The sequence below is a fragment of the Agelaius phoeniceus genome, chromosome 10, assembly GCF_051311805.1.
Source record: "Agelaius phoeniceus isolate bAgePho1 chromosome 10, bAgePho1.hap1, whole genome shotgun sequence".
NCBI classification, from domain to species: domain Eukaryota; kingdom Metazoa; phylum Chordata; class Aves; order Passeriformes; family Icteridae; genus Agelaius; species Agelaius phoeniceus.
Window position 1 is genome coordinate 26,233,960 of NC_135274.1, and position 19,837 is coordinate 26,253,796.

A 19,837-nucleotide genomic window follows, 5' to 3' on the forward strand; every position below is an offset into this window, starting at 1 on the left:
GGCCCTCAGTCTCTCTCAGTGGATAAAGGAGAGCAGCTCCCAGAGCCCTCACTCTCAGGTGGATAAAGGAGAGCAGCTCCCAGGGCCCTCAGTCTCAGGTGGTTAAAGGAGAGCAGCTGCCGGCGATTTGTCGCTCCGGGAGTGGCACTGTCGGGGTGTCGGGGCCATTGTGCTCCGCGTGTTCCCTGGGGCGATGCTCAGGCCATTCTATAGCCCGGCCCGAAAGGAGAGCCCGGCTCGCCTTATAAAAATTGCAGCACGATTGATTTCCTGAAAGCAAAGCTGCCGTGAAACGTCGATACTGGAACCCTCGGTTCCAGGGCCGGGGGCATCTCCTGGGGGCACAAACGCCCCCAGACCCCTCCGGCTGCCGCAGCGATGGCCCAGGACCAGGACCAGGCTGGGATGCGCCAGGGAGCAACACCTCAAAGGGATCCCTGCTCGGGGCTGGGCTGCTCCTGCCTTCCGTATTCCTTCTGTATTCCTTTTACATTCCTTCTGTATTCCTTTTATATTCCTTCCGTATTCCTTCTGCATTCCTTCTTCCAGGCAAACATCTGTTAAAGTAATATATAATAAACCCATGCATTTCTAACTTGCTTGTACACTGTATAAACATAAAGAATCACGTCTAGGAGCTCTCTACGTGTAGCACATTGTGAATTTTAACATTACTGATTATTATATGACTTATATGATATTATAGAATTTCTATTAATTAAGAAATTACACCAGGGTTTTAAAATTTCTCTGTCTCTTCATAAAATGCTTTCTAAAATCTGATTTTCATTCCAGCTGCTGGAATTTCATTCCAGCTGGACACAGGAAAGGGGAACCATCTCCTGCCCAGGGCTCCCCTCTGCTGTGCCCAGAGCCGTGCCCTGTTTACAGGGAATCCAACACAACCCCCAGCTCCTGGAGCCAGGGGAGGCTCAGGAACACTGAGGGGTGCAGAGGGACAGAGCAGCCCTGAAACCCCCCCAGTGCTGTTTGTGCCACTGGCTTTAAAGCAGAACATTTCAGTAACTCGCAGCCTGCAGCCCCCAGGATCAGAGCTCAGCATTAATCCATTTTCCAATGGCTCAGGAACCCTTTTAGCCAAACCTCCTGTTTTCAGATGTAAATAAGAGCAGCTTCTAAACCCCCTGCAGCAGCTGTTTTCTGCTCGGGGGAGCAGCAGGGATGAGTGAATGCACACGGGGCCCCTTAAACCTGCTTTGGAAATCTCCTGAGCAGTTTCCCAGCTGGATGTGCCATTGCAGTGACACTCTGTGCTGGCCAATGTGTGACCCCACAATGTCACACACAGGAAGCCCAACCTGGCTTTCTGCCCCACAAACTGATTTTGATAGGATGAAGGAATGGGTTGGGTGGGAAGGGAGCTCAAAGCCCACCCAGTGCCACCCCAGCCATGGCAGGGACACCTCCCACTGCCCCAGGTACTCCAGCCCCAGTGTCCAGCCTGGCCTTGGGCACTGCCAGGGATGCAGGGGCAGCCCCAGCTGCTCTGGGAATCCCATCCCAGCCAGGAATTCCCAATTCCCAATCTCCCACCCATCCCTGCCCTCTGGCACTGGGAGCCATTCCCTGGCTCCTGTCCCTCCATCCTTGTCCCCAGTCCCTCTGCAGCTCTCCTGGAGCCCCTTCAGGCCCTGCCAGGGGCTCTGAGCTCTCCCTGGAGCTTCTCCTCTCCAGGTGAGCCCCCCAGGTGCCCCAGCCTGGCTCCAGAGGGGCTGCAGAGTGAAGGAATTCCAGAGTGAAGGAATGCAGGACACGCAGTCTGATCCTGCAATCCTCCAGTAATTCCACTAAAACACGCTCACAGCTCATCCTCCCTTAAAATGCTCTCAGAATCCCCCCGTGCCCTGCAGCTCCCACAGCAGCTGCCAGGATCTGCTCCCAGCTCTGAGCCAGCCAGAGGAGCAGCAGCCCAGCACCTGCCAGCTCCTGTCCAGGGGCTGAGGCACCAGGAGCCCTGGCCAGGCACAGATTGATTTGGGATGTGCCTGGCAGTGATCCCTCAGCAGACAAAGGGTCTGGTCCCACGGGAGCAGAGCCATTCCCACCTCCTGATCCAATTAGCCGTGGAGCTCAGGCTCTTCCCAGCCCTCCTCTGCTCCAGGTGAGTGAAACCCCATCAGGGAAAGGTTCATTCAGGGGTTTAATCGGGTTTAATCGGCTCACCCTGCTCTGGCAGCGCTCAGATGCAGTGGGTATGCACAGCAGCTCTGTGCCCCAGCAAACCTGCTCCCACAGAGGGAACCCTGCAGGCAGCAGCTCCTAAAGCACCTCTGAGGGCACCTGCAGCTCCCTGGCCACCGAGAGCAGCACAACTGCCCCAGGCCTTTCTGGGCAAGGCTGCGAGAGATCAGAGAAAAGAGTGAGGAACAATTCTCATCTGAACTCACTGCACCTGGTACTGGGAACATGTGGAATGTGGTATGGAGATTTGTTTACCAAAGAGCAGTTTCTTAGTTAACCAATGGCAATAGTGTTATAATTGAAGGACCAATTATAATTGAAGGTCCAGGTGTATCATAACTGTCTATAAAAGCAATGAGTTTCTTAATAATGATCTATATAATAAAGAGATTGATCAGCCTTCTGTAAATCATAGAGTCAATGCTAATTATTACTCATTTGGGGATGGCCTGCTGGGACAATTGGAAAGTTATGTATGGCTGTCTGTGGCCAGAGAGCCACTACCAGACCCCTGTCACCCCAAACCCCAGGGCAGCCCCCCAGAGCTCACAGCTGAAGGGCACAGCAGCCTCATCAGCCCATCTGATGAAATTAAAAGCTGCACTGGAAGTGGCTCTCTCCAGCCTTTTATCTTCTCCAGTAATTTCTGGATGTGACTGTGGGGCCAAAGGGCAGTCCCAGCACACCCAAGTGAAGAGCAGAATTCCTGGCTGTGTTAATTAACTCGTTTTTCCCTCTTTGCTGAGTTCAGGCAGGTCACTCATGAGCAGCTCTTCGGGGCTGGCTCTCAGTTGCACCAAGCAGTGACCAAGCAGCCCACGATGAGAAAGGGGAAAGGTTTCCAAGGCCAAGGAGAGCCCAGGCACTCAGACCTCTCTGGAGCCATGTGGGAAGGGGCTGAGGGAGGCCCTTGGGCCTGATGGTCCCTGACCAGCTCAGCCAGCACCAGAAGGTGCAGAAGCACCCACATGCCCTTTACTTTTCAGCTGCTTTCCAGCTGCTGGAGCTGGGCAGGTGAGGGCTCCAGGATGGATTCAGAATGATGAATGATAAATTCAGAATGAATCATGAACTCAGAGCAGTCCTGGCCATGCTCTGAGCAGTGCTGGGCAGGTGAGGGCTCCAGGATGGATTCAGAGCAGTGGGTTCCCTGCAGGGCAGGTGAGGGCTCCAGGATGGATTCAGAGCAGTGGATTCCCTGCAGGGCAGGTGAGGGCTCCAGGATGGTTCAGAGCAGTGAATTCCCTGCAGGGCAGGTGAGGGCTCCAGGATGGATTCAGAGCAGTGAATTCCCTGCAGGGCAGGTGAGGGCTCCAGGCTGCATTCAGAGCAGTGGGTTCCCTGCAGGGCAGGTGAGGGCTCCAGGATGGATTCAGAATGATGAATGAGGAATTCAGAGCAGGTCTGGCCATGCTCTGAGCAGTGGATTCCCTGCAGGGCAGGTGAGGGCTCCAGGCTGCATTCAGAGCAGTGGATTCCCTGCAGGGCAGGTGAGGGCTCCAGGCTGCATTCAGAATGTCGTTGAGGATGGATGCTGTCCCTGGCCAGCCCCCTGTGCCTGGGGGTTGTGTCTGGGGCTGGCAGAGCCCCAGCTCTGGCTGGGAGCTGCCCCCACGCCCTGGAGCAGGCCGGGCACACGGAGCTGTCCCTCCGCCCCAAAGGCACAGCCCTGCAGCCCGTGGTGCCATTGCCATGGCAATCAGCACCACACAGGCACTAAAAATAAACCCCAGCTCTGCAGAGATCATCCCGAACCAGCCCTGAGTCAGCCCCAGCCTGGGGCTGTGGGTGCTGCTCCCTGCTCCTGCCCAGCCAGGGCCGCCCCCTCAGCTTTGCCTTCAGCCCGGTCCAGCCCAGGCTCTGCCACTGAGGGTGCCCAGGAGCAGGTGGGCATCACCCCAGTGTTCATCCAGGGAACCTCCTCTTTTCCTCTAAAAGCCCCAGATTCCCCCAATTCCTGCTGCATTCCTGTTCCCTGAGCAGTATCCCCCCCTCCACGCCAGGGAGCCCCGGCAGCTGGGCCAGACCCAGCCCTCAAGAGAGAAGCTGGGCCCTCATCAGTGACTTGTTCCAGGTCACCTTGCCCAAATGGTGACAGAATTTCTGCAAAAGCAGCGCCCAAAGCATTTCCCAGGGGATAAAGGCTGCTCAAGAGCATCATTCCTGGGCAGAAACCCCTCAGGAGCCAGCAGGGCAGGGCCACACCCTGTGGGTTTATCCCCTTGATAAACCCACAGAACCCTCTCCAAAGTTTCATTGACCCCACAACGTTTTTTTCCACCCTAACATTTAAAAAAGGGAAGAAATCCTGCAAGCAGCTTTATATTAATCTCTGTATTCCCAACCACATGGGAAAGGAGGAATATTCTCTGAAGAGCCCTAATGGGGCTCTTGAGCACACATTTAAATTAATTACATCCATAAAACCAGCTTCCTCAACCCAAAATACACTCCTATTCATAATATAGTTTTACACATCAGTCCTTAAAAAATAAAATGAAAAAAAAGTCACGCCAAGGCTCAAACATAATATTTTTATTTGTGGATAAAAATTAAGGCTCACAGTACTTTATCATTTCACAAGCAGAAAAATGTTAAAAATTGAGACTGATGGGGAGTGCCCCCAATACAAATTCCTCTAATTGCTGACATGTTTTACTGAAGACTCGAGGTGAACAACTGTACAGGGGCAGCTACAGGTATTAGTTTGTAAACTAGGTGCTAGATAGAACTGGTTCTTGAGAAATGTGAGCAGAGTGTGATGGTTCTCTCCACTCTGGCTGTCCAGTACACAGGGCTTGCACAGAAACACCCAGAGCTGCTGGGGTGAGCACAGCAACCTCCCAAAAACCAGCCAGAGCTGCTGGGCTGAGCACAGCAACCTCCCAAAAACCAGCCAGAGCTGCTGGGATGAGCACAGCAACCTCCCAAAAACCAGCCAGAGCTGCTGGGCTGAGCACAGCAACCTCCCAGAACACCCAGAGATGCTGGGCTGAGCACAGCAACCTCCCAAAACACCCAGAGATGCTGGGCTGAGCACAGCAACCTCCCAAAACACCCAGAGCTGCTGGGGTGAGCACAGCAACCTCCCAAAAACCAGCCAGAGCTGCTGGGCTGAGCACAGCAACCTCCCAGACCAGCCCAGCAGGGCTCCAATGCATGGCACAGCTGCAGGCAGGGCTGAGGGGCACAGACTCCACTCCCGTGAGCCATTCTGATTCATAGTGCAATAGTTCACGCCTAGAATGTTCCATATCCAACCTTCTGAGCTGAGGAAGGGCAGGAGGTGCTGCCCAGCCCCAGGAGCACAGAGGGGAGCAGCTCAGGGCTCCAGGGATGGTGGCAGTGCATGGCAGACGGGGTGCCCAGGGTCAGGATTGCAGCTCCAAGGACTTTTCCAGGGCTGCAGCCTGCAGGGAACCAAAGGCTCCTGCCCAGGAGAGCTGCAGGGGGGTCCCAGGGCTGTCCCAGCCCCCTGCAGCCCCAGCCCTCACTGGGGGCACATTTCACCCCTCACACACCAACTGCAGCTGCAGGGGACAGCCGGGGACAGCCCGGGCAGAATGCAGCAGGGGCTGGGCTGCAGAGCTCTCTGGATTATTTGCATTATTTTTAGTGATTCCCTCAGCTTTGCTTGTTTGCTGCTGTCAAGGCAACACAGCAGCCACGAGGACGAGCCTGTTGCTGTGAGAACTGAGGGGGTTCTGCCTCTCACCAGGGATTCAGCTCCTGGCTCTGCACCCTTTTTGGAGTGAGACATCACCCAGAAACGACAGCAGCTGCCCCCAGCCCCTCCTGAGCAAGGCTGGATGCACAGAACGTCCCTGGGGAGCTCCCTGTGGGGACAGCCTCACCTGCAGGCCAGGTGCTGCCCCAGCCAACAGCCCCTGCGGGGTGCAGGCAGGCACGGAGCCATCCTGTGGCACAGGAATCAATAATGCCTGACATCACTGCAGCTCTGAGAGGCTGTGACAGCTGTGGGTGCACATCACCACCCCCTTTTGGAAAGGAGGTGACTGAGCAGCTCAGCTCAACGTGCCCAGGCTGCAGAGCCCCCACCCCAATTCCTGCCCCCATGTCCCCAGCAGCCCTGGGAGCACTGGCTGGGATGTGGCACCTCCTCCCCCTCGTGCAGAACAGCCCTCAGTGACACAGGCAGGAAAACACATTTACACCAGCTGGGCATTTCCTAGGAGCAGAAATTTCCAAACCCCATTTCCATAACGTGTGGGCAGGGAATGTAAGAGCAGGAAAATGCCTGCCACCAAAAATATAGAACAAACTCTTTCAGTATGATTCCAGTTCAAAAATCCAGGCAAGGGCAGAGAGGAGGCACAGCCATGGAATACTCCATGTTACTGAACAGTTCAAAGCAAGTATTTCACCCCATAACGCTGCAGTGATCTCACAGCTGAACAAAACACAACTGCTTGAACTGAGAAACCAGGGATAAGAGGGGTGGGTGCACATTGCAGTTCCCCAGTGAGGGGTGCCAGCAGGCTCCTGGAACCTGCCCAGGTCAGAATCCAGCTGCTCCTGTCACAGAGGCTCAGGGGGATGGAAATGGCTTTGCCATAGAACACCAGAAAGCTCCTGTCCAGCAACCACCTCCAATTATTGCTTCACTACCAGCAGCAGGACAGGAGGGACAGGAGGGGCTGCAGGGCTGGGGAGCTCACACACACCTGGGATGGTCTCACAGACTGAGCTAAGCACAGCACACCCCAAACCCTGCCAGAGCCAAGCTGCAGAACACAAACCAGCACCAAAGGCCCTGCCAGAGCCAAGCTGCAGAACACAAACCATCACCAGAAGCCCTGCCAGAGCCAAGCTGCAGAACACAAACCAGCACCAAAGGCCCTGCCAGAGCCAAGCTGCAGAACACAAACCATCACCAGGTACAAGGGAAGCACAGGGCAGTGCTGGGACACAGGAGGCACAGCCCAGGAGCTCTGCCCTGCCAGCTGCACTCCCAGTCTGCCCTTGTGCCATGCCAGAGCCAGGGGCAGGAGGAGCTGGGAGCTCTGCTGCGGCCCAGCAGGGACAGACACACGGACAGGCCGTGCCAGGAGAGGCCAGCACTGCTCCCCCTCGCTGCCATGCCCAGGAGCACAGAGCAAGGGCACAGCACAGGGCACACGCAGCCACTCCACGACTCAACAGCACCCACCACTCCATTTGGCAAAATATTTATTTATAATAAATCCGTCCCAAAGCGGTTGGTCACAAAGATTCAACTCCTCTTACACGTCCGGGCTGTAACAATGCTTTTGGTAGAAGTAAATAAACTGCTTCTTTTTCCACAGTGTACAAAAACAAAGAGACACCAAAATGACAGGCAACAGGACACGGGGGACTGGGGGCACTGGAGAGGCAAAGGCAAAGCAGAGGGGCCTGGCTGGCAGCGCTGGCACCGTCATTTACCCGTACAGTCTCAGCCCTGGGCTGCACCTCTGCTCCAGCAGGGCAGGCTGGCGCCCTGCAGCAGCTCCAGTCGCTCTTTCACAGTACTGCATGTCAACACTGGGAATGGTTTCTGATATGGTTTAGACTGCACACAGTACTTGCAGAGGGAAAAGGGAGTTACTCCCACTCCGTGGTTCCCGGCGGCTTCGATGTCAGGTCGTACATCACCCGAGAGATGCCAGGGATCTTCTTGATCTCTGCCACCATCTTCAACACCACCTGTGGGGCAGGGGAGGCAGAGTATCAGGAAAACAGCGTGTGAAACAGACCTGACGAAAATCTGTCGCCCTGGTTTTTTAACATTTTCTAAACCTTCTGATGTTTGCATTCTTGTAACGAGCTTTCTCACACACTTTCTGTAAATAACTTACTGTTTCGCATTCTTTTATAAAAGAAGAGAAATTTGTTAGACTGTTGGTTTGTCCAGTGTCATTGGAGAGGTGGCACTGTCACCCTCCAATCCACTGTCACTTTTGGAAATCTATAAATGTTAGAGTCAGGAAATAAACCCCCCCTTTTCCACTTTGAGAACAGTGGTGTGCACTCGTGTTACTTCGTGTCCTTTAGTGACAAAAATCACCCTGGAAAGGCTGCAGGGCAAACTGCTGACACCAGTTGTGCTGGACACCAGAGCCTGTTGGTACCAGCACTTTGCCACCAGACATGGAATAAAATCAGCTGGAAGAAAACCTCTGCTTTCCAGTGAGAGCCATCTTCCAGGGCTCACAGTTAATCCAGGTCAGCAGCAACATTCCAGGCGAGAATCTGATGATCCTGAGAAGTTCAGCTTCCTTAAAAATCCCCCAGTTCCCAGCATCACTTACATGACCTGCTGTTCTGTTTATAGTGAAAGCACAAATTAACGCTGCATTGCTCTGCATAGAAAAATTTCATTATTTCCCCCATAAATATTGTTCATTTATTTATTTATGATTATTCTCTATAACCTCTACCACTTAGCCACCACACTACCACCTATCCTTAAAATGACCATTTTTCCTTTTGAAGAATGCAGGGTTTTTGTTTGGGGGTGGGTTTTGTGGTGTTTGGTTGTTTTTAAAGACAAATGAATCCTCATTTGATGCAATGGGACAGTACTTTACATGGCAACCTGAGCTGTTCTTTCCATGGATAGGCTGCCCTAAAGTAGAGGGCTTCAATTATATACAATTACTAAACAATGCTCATATGCTCCTAAAGTGTGTTTAAAATAAAAGGTCAATCCTCCTCCTACAGTGCATTCCCAGAGGGACAAAGTACTTGACTGGACATGGATAAAGTCAGGAAAAAAAGAAAAAGCTTGAACCTGACTCATAAGTCCCCTTAGTGACCTAAAGAGCAAACAGGGCACTGAGATATTAAACTGCAAGTTCCAGTAAAAGCAGAAGTGCCAAATAAAGGCAATTCCTAACATCAGGAAAGTTCCAACTATGATGCAAAAATTAACTCCAAATCCCAGGAATGGCTGGGGTATTCTTTCCTTTTAACTGGTGGTATTTTAGCTCAGCTCTGCTGGAAAGCCTTTGAGTTGTCACACCCACCTGCCAGCCCCTCAATTTGTTAGTTTTTCCTCCCAGAATGCCACAACTTTTTAATGATTAATTACAACAGGGTAAAACAGCAATAAACTCGAGGTGAAGGCAGCGGGGGTGAGAGTGCAGTGAGAGGAGAGCTGAGTCAGGAGCAGGGGCTGAGGAGGGAGAGCAGGGACTGAGGAGGGGAGCAGGGGCAGCAAGGGCTCAGGAGGGGAACAGGAGCTGGAACACCAAGGAACAATGAGTGCTCCAGGGATGAGCTCCCTGACTTTGGAATATGCATCCATCCAGAAGAGGCCAGCACAGAAAAAGTTGTATTTCTGTGTTATTTCCACCAGAATCACCTTTTTGTGCTCTGTCCAAGATCATCTAGCACCAAAACCAAAGTACAAAATACATTGCTGTATTGATATGCAAATATCTCATGGGATAGACATGAAATAAGTTACGGTCAGAGTAAAGCATCCACACTGAAATCCACATGGGGCTTTCCCCAACATTTCCCAAATGTAGGACAGATCAATATTTAAAAAACCATCCATTCTTATTTTTCAGCAGTGCTGCAGGAGAAAAGCCAAGGTGTATTCTGTGTATTGTGAGGGTGCACACAGGATCCCTCGTGCTGGGGTGCCCTCACCTCCTCGGGCACCTCGCTGCCCGGCGTGGCGGCGATGCCCGTCATGAAGTCGCTGGTGATGAAGGGCCTGATGACCACAGACCTCTGGCACGAGGGCTGCTTCTGCAGGGGGTCCCGGTCGAAGTGCAGCGGGGTCAGGATTATTGGCATCTGGCTGATCTTCCCAGCATAGCCTGCAGCACACACGGGGCACACGCGGGGCACGGTGACACCAGCTCTGCAATGCTCCCACTCGCGCCTCCTGCTCTGAACCACGAGTGCTCCTCACCCTGTGGGATCTGCTGCTCACCCCGTGGGATATCTGCTCCTCACCCCGTGGGATATCTGCTCCTCACCCCATGGGATATCTGCTGCCCACCCCGTGGGATATCTGCTGCCCACCCCGTGGGATATCTGCTGCCCACCCCGTGGGATATCTGCTGCTCACCCCGTGGGATCTGCTGCTCACCCCGTGGGATATCTGCTCCTCACCCCGTGGGATATCTGCTCCTCACACCCCGTGGGATATCTGCTCCTCACCCCGTGGGATATCTGCTCCTCACCCCGTGGGATATCTGCTCCTCACCCCGTGGGATATCTGCTCCTCACCCCGTGGGATATCTGCTCCCTCACATCCCATGGGATCTGCTCCTCATCCTATAGGATCTGCTTCTCTCACCCTGTGGGATCTGCTCCCCCATCCTGTGGGAGCCGTTCCCTCACCTCCTCTGGGATCTGCTCCTCATCCTACAGGATCTGCTCCCTTCACCCCATGGGATCTGCTCCCCCACCTCCTGTGGGATCTGCTCCTCATCCTATAGGATCTGCTTCCTCATCCCATGGGATCTGCTCCTCATCCTATAGGATCTGCTCCCCCCCACCCTGTGGGATCTGCTCCCCCATCCTACAGGATCTGCTCCCCCACACCCCATGGGATCTGCTCCCCCCACACCCTGTGGGATTCTGCTCCCTCTGGTCCCACAGCAGTGGTGCAGCTCTACAGCTGCAAACAGCACTGGGAGGGCTCTGGCACAGGTTCCCAGAGCAGCTGTGGCTGCCCCATCCCTGGAAGGGTCCAAGGCCAGGCTGGACAAGGCTTGGAGCAGCCTGGGATAAGTGGAAGTTGTCCCCAGGGCCTGGGGCAGATGATCCCTGATGTCCTTTCCAACCCAAACCGTTCTGAGATTCTATAAATTGCCACTTGAGATGATCCTCAGCCTTTGCAGGCATGCAGAAAAAATCCCAGCTAATCTGTGTTATCCCTGTAACTCACTGTGAATCAATGGAAGAGCCACTTTCCTTCCCACATAACATAAAACCAGGGGGCTTTATCAGTCCCCATTTCAAGCCCAATAAAGAGATATTCCCAAATAAATCTTTGAAATAGTCTTTGAACTAGTCTTTGAAATACTATTCTTTGAAATAGTCTTTGAAACACTCAGGAGAAAGCTCTCCAGTATTGCTGGCTAGGGGTGGGCAGGTAACTCCAGACATTTCCCTCATTTTCCAGCATCTGCTCCTGAAAGGCAATGCACAGCTCCCCAGTTTCCCTGCTTCAAGGTCCAAAATCCAGGTGTGAGGAGCTCCCACTGCTCAGGCTCCCTCCCTCTGCCAGCCCTGGCCTGAGCTGCTGCACAGGGAGGGTTTCTCACTGAGCCACAACTCCAGGCTTATTTTTAGGAGCAATTCATTCACACAGAGCCAAGTGTCACCAAAAGTTAGCGAGACACAGCTACAGCTTTACCAACACAGCCAACAGTGTTATCTCAGCCTTTTGAGGTTAATTCTGTACAAATTCTGTTCACACAGCTCTGCAAACTGAGTATGGATCCTCAGAGAGAGGGATCTGCTGTAACTTGATTTATAGCAAATACAGGCAGGGCTGTGCTTCCCACACAGATCACATCTCCAAAGGTAATTAAGTAAAAACCTGAAGAGGCTGAACCTCAGAACTGTTTATTCCCAGGCTGTGCCTGTGTAGCACATCCAGGGGACCCCACACTCCCTGGCAGTGCAGGGTTGGGGCTGCAGCTTTGACTTCAAGTTAAGAAATCTGAAACCACCACAGGCTGTGAGCATCACCCCCACGAGAAACCTGGCATCTGGGCCTTCACCAAAACCAACACCATTTAAAAACTGTGTCAAGTTCCTTCACCTCAGGTAAACACTGAGCTCAGCAAAGAGAAGGGATTTGGGTAACTGAGTTGCCTGCACAAGTCTGCAGTGAAGCAGCACAGCTTTGATCTTCATGATGTGTCAGAGGCAAGTCAGTCCCCAAAATCCCCTAAAATTAATTCCTGGCCTTTGGCTACCAGCTTCCACAAATTTTCACTGCCATTCCACTAACTGATCACTTTTTGGACTGCCATTCCACTAACTGATCACTTTTTTTGAGACACCTGCTTGCAGATTTTGACAGCACCACTCTGATGGCGCCCACTGGGCTTGCAGGGGTCTGGAAACACGGGTGTGACCCCTGGGACGAGCTGGAGCACCTACCAGACTCCCTGAGAATGTTGTGAGCCTCGAAGTCAGCTTGCCGTAAAGTGCTGAGGACTCCTGTGGTCAGGAAGGTGGGGGTGACATCTGTGGGGGGCTCCTTGACAGGGGGGCCAAACACATACACCACTCTGCAAGAGACAGAACAAAGCACCCTGCCTCCAGCTGCTGCTGCTGCTGCAGAGCCAGCACTGAGCTGGCAGCCAGCGCCAGGCTTCACTCTGCCCACAGCTCTGGACAGGAAAGCACCAGGCCCCTGTGAAATGCTGCACCTCACTGTTAATGAAGGGCTTCAGCACAGGCCACTAACTGCAATTTATAAATCTACACAAGCACATCTGCAACAAAACATCTTCTGAATTCAGAGCAGTCACATCAGCTTCATGGTTTTAGTGTCGTTCCTTGTGTTTCAGAGGCTGCAGGAGAAGCAGCAGAGCTGGAGAGGCCTCGTGCATGGATCCACCACGAGGGGCTCCCAGCTGCTGTGTGGGCCTGCAGACACAAAGCAGGAGTGCTTGTCTGAGGCCCAAAACACACAGATACACCAGTTTGTGTGTGGATTTCTGTGTGGAATGCAAAGCCAGCTGGGCAGGAGCCTCCTCAGTGCGGCTGGAACAGCAGAGGAGCCTGCAACGAGAGCAGAGCTCCCAGAGCTGTGGGATGCTCAGGAGGGCACTGCTGAACCCAGCAGAGCTTAAGGAAATCAGCAGTGCTCTGAAGCCACAAACTGGCTTTTATTTTCATTTTTTGACACACTCTGGAACTGCACAGGCAATCCTGATTTACGCCTTCTTTTGTCCCCTCTGCACTTAATTAAAACAGGTGCCTTGCAATTCCAGGTCTCACCTTTCAGAGTAAAAGCTCTGTCAGTAGGTGTCACTTACGTGAGAAAATGAAGTTTTGCTATAAGCAATTCTAAGCACTTTTGGCAGAAATCTCACAGCCAGGCAAGGAGGGTATAATTCTCCAGAGCTGATTTCATGTCTAAGCACCTTCAGCTGCTGGAAAAGTTATGGACTCGAGTGGGCAGGAAATGTATCCTCAGAGAGCTCAGCTGAGATCAAACTGCCCAGCTCTGGAGCCCTCCCTGTGCATCAGAACTGACAGCCCCTCACAAATCCCTTCCTGACACAAAGGCAAAGCAAAGTGCAGCACATCACAGCTCAGCCCCAGCCCCAGCCCTGCAGAAGAGATTTGCATAAATTATAGTGGGGGCTGCCTAATCCAAGGATATAGGCCAGCAATTTCTTTTCAAGGAAATAAATCCATATTTTGATGTAGTGTGTATTTTGTGACCTCTGTATGAGACACCTGTCCAACATATAAAAATATCACAGCCCAGACTAAACAGAGAAACGTCTGCACCTGCCAAACTTCCACATGTGAATGAGACAATTAAAAATAAAGGTAGGTCAGTACTCACCTGTTGATGTTGTGGCACATGCGTGGTATGAGCCTGGCAAGGAACATCAGGGACTCCCAGTGTGGGGCATCCTTGCTGGAGATGCCACAGACGTAGCTGTAGGAGCGACAGTCACCCTGGGGACACAACAGCCACACTGAGGGCCAGCCCTGCTGCCACAGCCACTCACAGCCCCTCCTGCCCATGCTGCAGGTGACAGCAGCACAGCTGGGGACAACATCCAGCACACACCAGGCTGCTGACACCAGTGAGAGACTGAGTGGGTCAGAAAACAGAGAGCAAGATGAGAGAGCTGTAAAAGGAAATAGTCAGGCTGGGAAGGCTCATCTCCAGTGGCCAGTGTTGGTATTTAGGTGACAAAACACAGAAATTTGGTGACACTGCAGCCTGAGACAGTAACCAAAGCTGACTGCAAAGAGCCACACGCAGCATTAGGGAGGTGAAGATAAAATATGAGGAGGAATTCAACACTGAGGGTGCAGAGAAAGGTGCTTGACTGCTCAGGAAGGCAATCCCAGAGTTACTGCACACAGCTCCAGGAGTGCCAGCCCTGCACCTGCACCTGGCTGTGTCTGTCCCACGGGCAGGGAAGGGCAAGGGGCTCAGCTGCTGCCCAGATCCCAGTGCCCTGCACTGCTCCAGCTCCTCAGGGGTCAGCAGAGCTCACACAAGTGCTGGAAAGGGCAACAAGCAGCCCAAAAGCAGCAGAGTGGGGTTTTAGAGCTCTCCTGAGCCTTGCTGGGGCCAGCAGGGTGACAGCAGAGCTCAGGAGCTGCAGTGACCCCCCCAGGCTGGACAGTGCCCCCAGAGAGGCCCTGGCACGAGTCAGGGACCCCAACCCTGCCTGCACCCACCAGGGCAGGGCTGGCACAGCTTCCCTGCAGAGCCAGGCTGCATTCCCAGCCCTGCATTCCCAGCCCTGCAGCTGCACAGGGGCTCCCCAAGCCTGCCCTGCTCCCTGCACAGCTGGGGGAGCCCTGTACCTGCACTCCCACAGTTTTGATGGGCAGCAAGAAGGCATTCAGTGAATGTAGGCTGGTGATCTGCATCAGCTTCTCCTGGTCCTCCTCACTCGTGCACGCCTTCACCCTCTGCAGCAGCGTGTGGGGCTGCCAAGGATGCAGAACAAAAATTTAAATACATTAAATTAAACACAGCTCCCAGCCCCTCAAACACAACCTGCACGGCACAAATAAAATTGCAATTTAAATAAATGTTTGCTTAGTCTACATTTACCCCTTGGAGCTATTTAAAGCAGACCCCTCATCTGACAATTAAACATCAGCTGAAGCACTTCTCTGTGATTACACTGAGTTTGAGGCTGAAGCTCTCCAAGGCCATAGGGGAAGCTCTTTTCCTGTGCTCATTTTCTCCTTCACAAAGCTGCACTTTCCAGTTTTATGGCGCCACAATTCCATCTTTTAAAGGAAAGGCAGATGGAAATCCCTGCCCTTCAGGATTTACCAGAAAGGCTCTGGAAGTTGTTTTGAACTCACACCTCAGAGCAGACCCCAGTAATGCCTGACAGCCTCCACAAAGGTCAGCACAGGTAGGAGATGGGGAAGTCAAACATCAGCCACTGGAAATTCCAGGTTTTGGATCAGGGCACCTGGGCAGCTCCTGGCTCCTGCACTTGCATTTACACACCCAGTGATTTTGGGGTGAGCAAACCTGGAATGCTACAACTCCTTCAGGGGGGGGAAGACCTTTTCCTGTCACTGTGTGATCTCATCTGCACAAAGTTTAACTACAACAGCATTTGTTTATTATTTGCAAGGTAAATAAAGTTCCATTTTCCAGAAATGCTTCAAAACACTTGCACCAGTGACAGCACTAAAAATTCCACTGAACAGCTTCAATTGAGCTGCACTTGGAGGCAGCATTCCTCAAGGAGCACAAACCTTTCAACCTTTCAGCAGACTAAACCTCCTTTTAACCTTCCAGCAGGCTAGGCCTCCCTGCAGCTCACTTCAGAGCCATCACTCAAAATTAAAATTTAGGATTTCCTTACCTTCTTCACACTGGCAGAAAAATCTGCCACTATTTTCAAGATGTTGTTTGTTTCTGGGAAGTCTTTGCACACGTAAGGTTCCTCAGCACAGATCACTCTGATTGCTAGGCCAGGGCCTGCAAAGCAACGTTGAAGAGATATTATACCAAATAACAGGAAGCTGGTTTTCAGCTGGAAGAGTGGAACAGTGAGTCAGTCACTGAGTTCTGTGCATTCTGCCATTCTATCTAAGCTTCAGCTGCACAAACACCCTCAAGGACAGGAAGAAACCAACCCATAATTGCCAACTTTGCTGTTTTCTAGTGGAGAACTCGTGTTGGAAATGTTGAATATTTACTTTCAAGACAGCAAATGCCCCTTGGAAAGGCAGAGCCAGGCCATTATTCCAGCTCAGATCCACGTGGCAGCTCAGGCAGAGCTCACTGCACTTACTGAGAACTCCTCCTTTGGCTTCCCCCAGCAAAGCCAAACAAAGCTCAATCATAGAACATTATGTGAATTTATCAAGCTGCTCTCAAGTCATCTTTCCTGAAAGATTGTGCCTAAGTGAAAGCCTAAATCCATTTTGTCTGTGTTTGAGGATCAGTTCCATACTGCAGTGACTCTGGATGTGCTGAAGAGCCCTGCTGTGACCCAGCAGCTCCATACCTGGGAAGGGATGCCTGGACACCAGCTCTTCAGGCAGGCCAAGCTCTCTGCCCAGCACTCGCACCTCGTCTTTGTGGAAGTCTTTCAGTGGTTCTATTACTTTACCCTAAAAAAGAACATTTAAAAAGAGGCGATTTACACTCCAGCTCAGACATCCCAACAAAAAGCCTCAAATGTTTGGGTCCTGGCACCTAAACTGGCCTGACCTCACAGCACCAGTGCCAATGATTCCATAAACACTGGAAAGAAATCCCAGGTGAATGTGGGCTTTGTAGAACAGCTGCAGGACAGAGGGTGAGACCAGGAAGCTCCAGGTTGTGGCAGAAGAATCCGTGGCTCCAGCAGGGCAGACAGACCTGTAAGGCCAAGCTGGCTCTGCCTGCAGGAACTCAGACCTTTCTTGTCTCTGCTGGATGCTCAGACCAACCCCACAGCCCTGAAAGCACCTTGTGCAGGGAGCAATACTAAAAATGGGATTATTAGTTCTCTCCTGTGGGTAGCTGGAAACTGAGCACCTTCCATCAGATTGCTGGGTGAGGCCTCTCTGCTGTGCTGGTTCCTTCTCTGAGTATAACACAGTTAGAGAACTCACCACTCCAGTGCCAGAAAAACAAACCAGGCAGCCTCCCACCTTTGCCTGACATGCTAACACTAAAGAGCTGTGCACAGAAAGGTGTTTAAAAGGCTGTTCTGGACTGCACACAAACAGACCCTTGGTAACAGAAGAAATGCAATAAATTACAAATGACAATGGACTCTCAGGGGCCTTGTCACAGCCATCAGTGCCAGTGGCAGGAGCAGCAGAGCTCCTGGTTTGGTGCTGGCTGTGTGGCAGAGGCAGGGGCAGCAGAGTTGCTGGTTTGGGTGCAGAGTCCCTGGTTTGCTCCTGGCAGGGGAAGGCAGGGGCAGCACAGTCCCTGGTTTGCTCCTGGCAGGGGCAGCACAGTCCCTGGTTTGCTCCTGTCAGGGGCAGGGGCAGCACAGCCCCTGGTTTGCTCCTGGCAGGAGCAGCACAGCCCCTGTTTTGCTCCTGGCTGTGACAGGGCCAGCACAGTCCCTGGTTTGCTCCTGGCAGGGGCAGTGCCAGCACAGTCCCTGGTTTGCTCCTGGCAGGGACAGCACAGTCCCTGGTTTGCTCCTGGCTGTGGCAGGAGCAGCACAGTCCCTGGTTTGCTCCTGGGAGGGGCAGCACAGTCCCTGGTTTGCTCCTGACAGGGCCAGCACAGTCCCTGGTTTGCTCCTGGCTGTGACAGGGGCAGCACAGTCCCTGGTTTGCTCCTGGCAGGGGCAGGGGCAGCACAGTCCCTGGTTTGCTCCTGGCAGGGGCAGGGGCAGCACAGTCCCTGGTTTGCTCCTGGCTGGGGCAGCACAGTCCCTGGTTTGCTCCTGGCAGGGGCAGCACAGTCCCTGGTTTGCTCCTGGCTGGGGCAGCACAGTCCCTGGTTTGCTCCTGGCTGTGACAGGGCCAGCACAGTCCCTGGTTTGCTCCTGGCTGGGGCAGGAGCAGCACAGTCCCTGGTTTGCTCCTGGCAGGGGCAGCACAGTCCCTGGTTTGCTCCTGGCTGTGGCAGGAGCAGCACAGTCCCTGGTTTGCTGCTGGCAGGGGCAGCACAGTCCCTGGTTTGTTCCTGGCAGGGGCAGCACAGTCCCTGGTTTGCTCCTGGCTGTGACAGGGGCAGCACAGTCCCTGGTTTTGCTCCTGGCAGGGGCAGCACAGTCCCTGGTTTGCTCCTGGCAGGGGCAGCACAGTCCCTGGTTTGCTCCTGGCTGTGACAGGGGCAGCACAGCCCCTGGTTTGCTCCTGGCTGTGGCAGGGGCAGCACAGCCCCTGTTTTGCTCCTGGCTGTGACAGGGGCAGCACAGTCCCTGGTTTGCTCCTGGCAGGGCCAGCACAGTCCCTGGTTTGCTCCTGGCTGTGACAGGGCCAGCACAGTCCCTGGTTTGCTCCTGGCAGGGACAGTCCCAGCAGCAGCCCCGGGCTCACCTCCTCGCGCAGCTTGCGGATCAGCTCGGTGTCGTTGTGGTGGGTTTTGATCACCTCAGCCTTGCCACTGGCCACCAGGGAAGCACTCTCAATGAGGTCAGGCCTCAGGGTGCCCTGAGCAAGGAACACCTCCTCGGGTTTCAGGTTCATCTCCCCGATGACCTCGTTGGCAATCTGCAGGAGGGGCACAAAGAGGAAGAGTTCCGGCACTTTTGGGGCTGTCAAAGATCTCAAGAAATTTACAGCAGGGAGCTGGAAAAGCACAGTCAACCAGCAAACTCAAGATACCACTGTCCCACTGCTGAAACACTCCTGTAACCCCATCTTGTGTTGAGCAGAAAATGGGAAAAGCACCCCCAGAGCACAGGAACACCAGTGCCTGTTAAATATTCTCCCAGACCTTCCCAAACCCTTCTGGGGTCATCCACAGCTCACACAAAACTCCTGACACACTAAAAGATGTACCCAGGAATCACAGTATTTAAAAACTTCAACCAAACTACCAGTAAACATTACCTTAACAAAGGTGTCACCGATAATTTTTCTCTTCTCTTCAGGACTTGTAGTCATATTTAAGGTCTTGCTAATTCTTTTACGTGGAGTTCTGTCCTCGTCTGAGATGGGCAGAGTTGTTGTGCCATTATAGAATGAATGGGCTGCATTCACCACTGCAGGAAATCACAGGGAGTTTTTCGTTTTTTTTTTTTACAAAATCAATAAAGATTTTTGGGCAGGTTACAAAATAGAAGTTTCACTTTATTACTTTAAAAAAAACCCACCCAAAAATAAAAATAATTTCCTTTGACTAACTGCATTAATAGGGCTGCTCAATACCTCAAAAATTAATTTTAACAAGAGCCTTTTATTTCTCTTATTAACCTATTATTTTTTCCGTATCGCGAGATTAGGCAGCCACATGCAAGTCCAGTTCTTGCTTCCCTCTCAGATGATAATTTACTTGCTTTAAACAGTTTACAGACAGTGTTTCCCCAAGGCCTTTCTGCAACCAAAATTAAATGATGCACTATTTACTCATGCTACATTATGCCACTTAATTCAGAGAGGCTCCCAACCCAGAGATCAGCTGGGAGGCTCTCTGGCATCCTTCACCAGCACTGAACTCCCTGACCTGCACAAGGAGCACTTGCAGCAAAGGGATTCCCTCAATTTGCTCCTCTGGCTGCCTGCCAGAGCCCAGGTTTATTGCTCCATGGACTACAAGAATAAGACATGGATTTTCCACTAAAAAAAAAAAAGATAAATGTAGAAAAATGTGTTTAGAATGAAGCTGAGGACACTGCAGCCCAGGCTGCACTGTGCCAGAAGGAAGCACTGCTCACCCAGTGCCAGAACACAGGAGAGCCCCTGGGCAAGGCAGAGAGCCCCAGGAGAGGCAGCCCTGGCTCAGGAGTTCACCAGGGAGCTCAGAGCAGCTCGTGCTGCTGGCACAAAC

The 19,837-nt window shown here is 52.6% G+C and overlaps 1 protein-coding gene across 8 annotated transcripts in view; it reads right to left on the reverse strand.

Annotated features, from left to right (window-relative positions):
* Positions 1–4,722: 4,722 nt before the first annotated feature.
* GMPS (guanine monophosphate synthase) overlaps positions 4,723–19,837 on the reverse strand; it is a 29,396-nt gene continuing 14,281 nt past the window's right edge. The window contains exons 8-17 of one of the 8 annotated variants that reach the window (XR_013183732.1): positions 18,901–19,052; positions 18,385–18,558; positions 16,401–16,506; positions 15,753–15,868; positions 14,725–14,850; positions 13,742–13,857; positions 12,319–12,449; positions 9,841–10,013; positions 5,331–7,887; positions 4,723–5,208 (exon numbers count right to left, since the gene is read on the reverse strand). Coding sequence is in view for 1 of the 8 variants with exons in the window: in XM_054639116.2 (XP_054495091.1) it covers positions 7,786–7,887; positions 9,841–10,013; positions 12,319–12,449; positions 13,742–13,857; positions 14,725–14,850; positions 15,753–15,868; positions 16,401–16,506; positions 18,385–18,558; positions 18,901–19,052 (1,196 nt within the window). In the remaining 7 variants the exon portion in view is untranslated. Of the gene's footprint in view, positions 7,888–9,840; positions 10,014–12,318; positions 12,450–13,741; positions 13,858–14,724; positions 14,851–15,752; positions 15,869–16,400; positions 16,507–18,384; positions 18,559–18,900; positions 19,053–19,837 lie in introns of all 8 variants that reach the window. The other 7 variants (XR_013183730.1, XR_013183728.1, XR_013183733.1 and 4 more) reach the window with 7 other exon arrangements.